This window comes from Nestor notabilis, unplaced genomic scaffold, assembly GCF_000696875.1.
Source record: "Nestor notabilis isolate BGI_N333 unplaced genomic scaffold, ASM69687v1 scaffold11441, whole genome shotgun sequence".
Lineage (NCBI taxonomy): Eukaryota > Metazoa > Chordata > Aves > Psittaciformes > Psittacidae > Nestor > Nestor notabilis.
In genome coordinates, this window is record NW_009915159.1 from 32,577 (window position 1) to 39,646 (window position 7,070).

Consider the following 7,070-nt stretch of genomic DNA (forward strand, 5'->3'; position numbering starts at 1 on the left):
CCCCCGAAATAGGTAGAAAATTAAAGTGTGGATACAAAAATGGGACTTCATTAAATACAGAGCAACTGGCAAATGCAAACTGGGAGCTAAGAGATGTCCTTGGGGCCTTTATTGCTGCCTCCTTGGTTTTGAAGCCATTTTTAAGAATTCTCTTGTTTCTTTGCAAGTTTAAGGGGACGCATCTCTGACTCCTGGCTTCATGTCTTTCAGCATTTCTGACACTGTTAACAGAAACCTCTAAATTTCATTTAAGACTGGAGTTTGTAATAAATTTGATCTCTGCAATGCTGCTCCTCCCACCTCTACTTACTTCTCTTGTTAGGTCTTAAAGAACAAAGAGAGGAGATAAAAATGCTATTTGTTTGGCAGGGTGGAATGGCAGATGCAGCAAAGAGAGAACTACCCAAGCTATAAAACAATTCTTTGAACTGACAAATACGTATATAAATACACATAGAAAATAAAAGTATGTGTATAAATACACATAGAAAATAAAAGTATGTGTATAAATACACATAGAAGATAAAATATTTCTAACCACCAGAACAATTATTGGTCCTATAGTCATCATGAGGACTCTAACAGGGAAAATTAAATTAGCTCATAGAGTGATACCCGGTCTACACTTTCCTTCTGTGAGCTCCACAAGTTCCACCGGCCACTTGGGGCTGCAGACTTGTTAACCGTAATAGCCACATGCTATCCAGAAAGGATGTCCTTAAATTTTGAGCGTGTGGGAGCCAGGGTCTCCAGCTGTGCAGGAGTAAGGTCTACTGATCTGCATTAGCCAAGTAAAGTTATTGGCATGAGCCGAGTGTGTTCAGTACTGCCTTGACCCCCAGAAGCATGTCAAAATTACTAGTAAAGTTTTCTCACATGATGGCAAAAATCTATTCAAAGCAATGCTAATTTGTTTACTCCACTATCAATTTTTCCAGAAAGGACAATTCAGCCTTTTGGTCTTTCTAAAAGCAGCTTTATTACTGACAGATAATTTACACTACCTCTTGCCTGTCCCTCCTGCAGCTGTATGAAATTGTCCCCTGGCTGATGTGCCGCCTCCCTGGTCCTCATAAGAAGGCATTGTCTTGCTATGATATCCTGAGCTCTTTTGCAAGGAAGGAGATCAGAAGACATGTGGAGAGAGGGATTCCGAATGAACCACAGGATTTCATTGACTTTTACCTGGCTGAGATGGAGAAAGTAAGTGTTCATTCTTCCTGATCGCACACTTACGAAGTATAAGGACAAATAGACCATTAAATTCAGTCTGACCCCTTCCATCATAGTTTCTTACATTTCATAGGCTCTTTAATATGAATACAGTAGCTTGGGACTTACTAACTCCTGTTTCCCAGAAAGGCATCTAGTTTTATGTTTTGGTTATATGAACAAATTACAGTAAAGTATGTCAGGGTGTGAACTCACGACCTATCATCTGCTTTCAATAAATATCCATGTGATTACTTCAATCCTTTAATAGGATTGAGATTTAATATGACCAATATGGAACACTTTATACCTGTTGGTTACAGAACTTTGGTAGACTACCTCATCTTCTACAATAGGGTACCTCATGTTTACAATGGGATTAAATGTGCGTGCACAGATAATTACCCTGAAATAGCTGACATGCTGCTTTGGGTTTCAGTGTGCATCCTAACACTGGCTGTCCTTGTGCCACACAACTGTATGGTTTCTCCTCTGAGCAGGAACCATTTGTGGAGGATCTTCGCTTTACTGGAAACTCTCCTTAGGTCCTGGTCTGAGGAGATTGTGCATTTCTTAAAGGATTTCCAGGCTATCCTAAAATCCCTTGGTATCATTCGGCATGGCAGCACCAAAAAGAGAGAAGTCCTTCCACCTTCAGCCCTGTCCCTTTCAGCAGTTGCACCTCAGCAATGCCAGCCTACTTGATATTTGACCAACCTTGGAATATACATTTTATGCATCATACTTGTCAGCTTTCTTGACAGATGGATGCTGTCATCAGCAGGTCCTAAAAGGGATGCATTTGGGGGTCCCAAGCCTGTTCTTCCTGTGTTACCTCTAATTTCCCCACACTCTGGGGCATGGTTGGCTTGGCATCTATTGGAGAGCCTAGGAAACAATTTCACATGCAGTGCCGTAATAAACTGTTAATCTTCTTTCCTGGCCAGGCTATTATTTTCCATAGCAGGAAGTGACTCATGAGCCAGAGAGGCTCTGCTAAGAGCACCAGCGTGTCTGCTTCAAACTTAGATGTTTTGGGATACATTTGAGAGCTAAGCAAAGCATCTCCTTCCTAGGGTAGATGAAGTTTATGTAGCTTCTGTGTCTGGCTTTCATCGAGTCAGGCTTCTGTGTTGTCAGTGTTGGCTCATGGGCTCTGCAAGGAGCTGATACACCCTCTTGTACATTATATCTGAGTGACCATGACAAGATTTACTAAAATAAGCATTTTAGAGGCAAAGATGCAGTTTACTCTGGTGTCAGGGATGTAAGTTATAGCAATATGTTTATTTTAAAATGTTTTTGCCTAATGTGTTTTCTCTAATTGTTTTTATATTTTACTCCCTTACTATAAGATGAAAATACTTGGGTACCTCTCTCATACCAGTTCACATCTGTCCTGGACTGAGAGAAGAAATTACTCTTAAGATGTTCTGTTGAGATCTTTTTATTCAGATAGATTTTCCTTTGGTATTTGCTAGCACCATTTGACCGTTCTGGAAAGACCAAGGCCTGAGTGACACATTGTGGAGCACTTGTTTAGAAGCATACTCTAGGCTAACTGCAAAACTCGTAGTGTGCTTTAAAGTTTTTGTGATTAAGTCAAGATGCATAAAATTGCCCAGTTTTTAGTGAAAGATTATTCCATGTAATGAAAATGGGCAATGCAGACTTACCATGTCCATTTGGGAAACTATTAATCTCTTAGTACTCATCAAAACCTGTAATTTTGAATATTCTTTGTGCACATGGAAATAAGGACTCTCCACACAGGAGGCATGCAGGATGACCTCATTTTTATGCTTTAACTTCAACTTTTTATCATCATCTACAGTCTAAAGATGGGGTCAAGCCCAAGTATGATGAAGACAACTTGGTATATGTTATAAATGATCTTTTCCTCGGTGGATCAGAGACTTCAAGCACAACACTGTACTGGGGACTGCTCTATATGGTAGTGAATCCAGACATCCAAGGTGAGAAGGATTCTTGCTGTGAAATGCTGTGGGTACTACGAATGTTACTGATGGCTGAATATAATGAGTTGCAGGCACAAAAGCCACTAGTTGAGCCTGGCTCTCGCTCTCTCCAAACACAAAGAATGGCAGCAGAGGGAGTATCAGAGGCCATCCTATGTCCTGACCAAACCAGGTGGCTGAAGGCTCTTGCAGTGAGACAAAAGTTGGCCATACTTGGACCAACTCTGCTCAACTCATCCCTTGCACTGGGAATTAATATCTGAGGCATTTATGTCAATTTTGCAAACAAGATTTAGATTTTTGAGATGAAGTAAACTGAACAATCCCTAAATACCTTCAAAACCTGGAGCTGATTGACCTGCCCTACACCCACCAAGCATTCTGTAAGATAAATGTCAGAGCTGGAATAAGTACAGTGTAGTCATTGCTTATGTTTCTGGAGCACACTGTTATCCCCTCTCTTCCCCCCCATTTTTACTTTCATATATTAAACTCAGGCATTAAATCACAGGTTACAGACTTTATGTGCTATATTGAAAAAATACATTTTAATGTTGCTCTGAGAAAAGACAGTTAAAATATTTTATGCATTTTCCCCATCTGAAATGGTGTGTGTTTCTCAACAGAGAAAGTGCAGAAGGAGATGGATACTGTTTTGGGTCCTTCACAGTTAATTTGCTATGAGGATCGGAGAAAACTACCCTATACAAACGCTGTGGTTCATGAGATCCAACGCTTCAGCAACATTGTTTTTGTTGGCATGCCTAGAGTGTGTGTGAGGGACACAACATTGCTAGGATTCCCCATCAAAAAGGTAAAGACACATTTCCAGCCTCTGTTCTTTCTTCAGCAGAGAGACATTTCGCTTTTGTTTCAGTTTCATAACCCATTTTCCATCTATAAACTATTCCTCATATGACCCAGAAATGTAGTGACTGGGGAAGAGTTGCTGTTTGTGGCTCCAGGAATAAAACAAGTCTCTCAGTGTGTTGGCACTCAAGACAGCTCGTAAGACCCCTGCTCCTGCCACAGAAGCCTTAAGTTCCTGCCGAGCTGCTCAACAGCACAACTGCAGAGACCAGCTCTGCTTGTCTGGGGATAGACAGAGAAGGGAAACTCGTTTGCCAAAGCACCGGTTAAGACATCCCTGCCCAGTCTGGCACTGTCAGCATTCCTGGGATGGAGGAAGACTTGTAAGAGGATGGGTCATAGCTCCACTGACTCCATGAGCTAAGGGACTTGCCTGAATATCTAACAGCTGAGAGACTGTCAGCCACAGCTGACAGTGAGGAAGTCGCTCCCAAATACTGCCTAAGACACGTGTTCAAAGCCAGTAAAGCATTTTTAGCATGATGTAGGCTATACTGGGTGCCATTTCTCACTGTAAAACACTAGCAAGAAGCAGGAATTGGTTGGTTTTTTTGCAAGAGAGATGGGAGAGGCCAGCACGATTACCAGCATCTGGGACTGGCCCCACCTAACTCATTTTGTGGTGAAGGTTTCACTCATCTGACAGCCAGGTAGCTAAGGCACCCAAACTGGTCTGCTGGGAACAACCTGTAAAGAAAAAAGCCTGAAGTACTACTGCTAAAAGGGCTCCGAGGTTGTTGTCGATGAAGTACTGCAGTCATTTCTGAATGCATTTTTCTCTGTCTTAAGCCTGAAGGGAGGTTTCCAATGCTGGGACCTGAATATCAACAAAAGAATCCTGCTGGAAGTGTTATTGAATAGTTGTAAAAGTGGTCACAACGCAGTTGTGCCAACATCGCTAATACTGATAACACCCACTGACACAGCTGCAGGGTTGACAAAAGATAATATCCAACTCAGAAAATGATCACAAAATCTAATTCTCTAGGGAAACAAACAGTCTTCTAACCACACCATATCTGGCTCATTACAAAGAACTGATAACAAGCAGCAGTTTTATCTGCCAGGCAGAAACTGATGGGTAAAAAGCTACTAGTTGGAACTAAATCAACAGTTTCTTCCTTGTAGGGCACCATCATTATGCCAAATATAGCATCTGTTCTGTATGACCCTGAGCAATGGGAGACACCTCGACAGTTCAACCCTGGCCACTTTCTGGATAAAGATGGAAACTTTATACCTCGAGAAGCCTTCTTACCATTTTCAGCAGGTAAATGCACTGGCAGTTTGAACTGACCCAACAGATTAGATGAAGAATACGGAAGTATGAGACTATGGTATTTCTTCAGATAACATTTTGTCTCCCTGCTGTTTGCTGCTTTTAAAGAACAGTACTGGATTGTTTTTGTCAGGGGAGATGCTTCTGTGCTATCAGACCCAAAAATATTCTTAGGACTCTGAAGTGGGAATCCAGCTTAAACTCCTGGATCTCTTGGGCATATTGCATGCTGCAGTCATCCACAGGTTTTGATTGTAGTAGTCTTTATATGTACAATTTTTCCTGAAAAACAATGTGTCCTGTGTGTCCTGGAGTTACTTGTAATTCTTTTTAAAGGAACAAACTGAAAGAAAAGCAGAATGCATCCTGGTAAACAAAGGATTAAGTTTTTGCTTACAGAACTGAAATTCCAATTGCAAAAGAAGGAAGTAAGAGAAGAGTGCACAGTTAGCAATCACATTTAGCATTCAAGTTCCTACTCTTTTGGTTTTGGTTTAGTTTCTCTGTTGTTATAGCAGACTAGTCACTTAGTTGTCAGCTCAGGAATGATATCTTAATGCAAATGGCTTTTTCTTTCCTTTCGTTTGTCTGCTAATCCAGAAAAATTAAGGTATTATTTACCTGTTCTGCTCATGTCATTGGTTCCAATGAGGAATACTTGGAAATTACATTGGTCTTTCATTTTTTGCCTGTAAAGTGGCCAAGCCTTTGTTCAGTTGCGAATGCAATTGCTAAGTAACTTTCATCCACTGACTTTAGCTCACTAAGAAAGCACACGTAAACAGCTGGCAGGTTCTTTGTGTATGACCCCGAAGCCCAACAACTTGTATAAAAGGAAAAGAATTTTCTGCCAGGTCCAGCAAGGTCAAGAAAGAAATGGTGGTGGTACCTCAGGCACTTTCTTCAAGATTTTCATCTGGCATTCCTAACTTATGACATTGGATGAGATATCTCTGACAGAAAATTTGGAGTTCTAATTCTGTGGCTTTTATGATCCTGGCCTTGAAAAAAAGAAAACCCTCTGTTTATAACAAGAATGAAAAAAGTGATTATGAAACTGAAAAATTCCTCAATATGTCACTTTCATCCCTGCCATCTTCCTTCTACAGGGCACCGTGTGTGTTTGGGGGAGCATCTGGCAAGAACTGAGCTCTTTATTTTCCTTGCCAACCTCCTGCGGGCATTCACCTTCCGGCTCCCTGAGGGGGTGACGAAGATCAGCACAGAGCCCATTCTGGGGGGTACGCTGCAGCCTCACCCCTACAGGATTTGTGCCATTCCACGCTAGGCTGCTGCACATCACAGAGCAGCATGAGACATCCACCTTCATCTCAGTGCATTTCCTCTCAAATGTGTAAACCTCCTTCTGCTAGCCAGGATATTGGCATTAGTCTATTCCAGGGCTATTTAGAAAGTGGATGCAAGCCACAAACCTAGTACTAGTACTTTTGGTCCAGTCCTTGTGAAAGTCTCAGATATTCTTGCAAGGATCTTAACCATATGCTCCTCTTGGAGAGCACTTGAAGCAATATGCTACGGTTCCTAGTTGATGCTTGTATGATGTGTCCTAATCAAGCAGAATCATCATAATGCTCCTGGGCAAACCTCAGTAAAATTCAACTGAGGATCTCAACAAGAGCTGAGTAGGTGCCATTTAGGTAAGTGGTTTGATGACCTCAAGTAATTTGACTCTGGAAAACACACTTTTAAAGCTATCTTTTGGTTTTAAT

General features: G+C 41.4%; 1 protein-coding gene across 1 annotated transcript in view; it reads left to right on the forward strand.

Moving 5' to 3' along the window:
* LOC104413084 (cytochrome P450 2J6-like) overlaps nt 1-6,628 on the forward strand; it is a 10,857-nt gene extending 4,229 nt beyond the window's left edge. The window contains exons 5-9 of the mRNA XM_010023993.1: nt 1,027-1,203; nt 3,047-3,188; nt 3,818-4,005; nt 5,190-5,331; nt 6,450-6,628. Coding sequence (XP_010022295.1) covers nt 1,027-1,203; nt 3,047-3,188; nt 3,818-4,005; nt 5,190-5,331; nt 6,450-6,628 — 828 coding nt within the window. The remainder of the gene's footprint in view (nt 1-1,026; nt 1,204-3,046; nt 3,189-3,817; nt 4,006-5,189; nt 5,332-6,449) is intronic.
* Nucleotides 6,629-7,070: the final 442 nt, after the last annotated feature.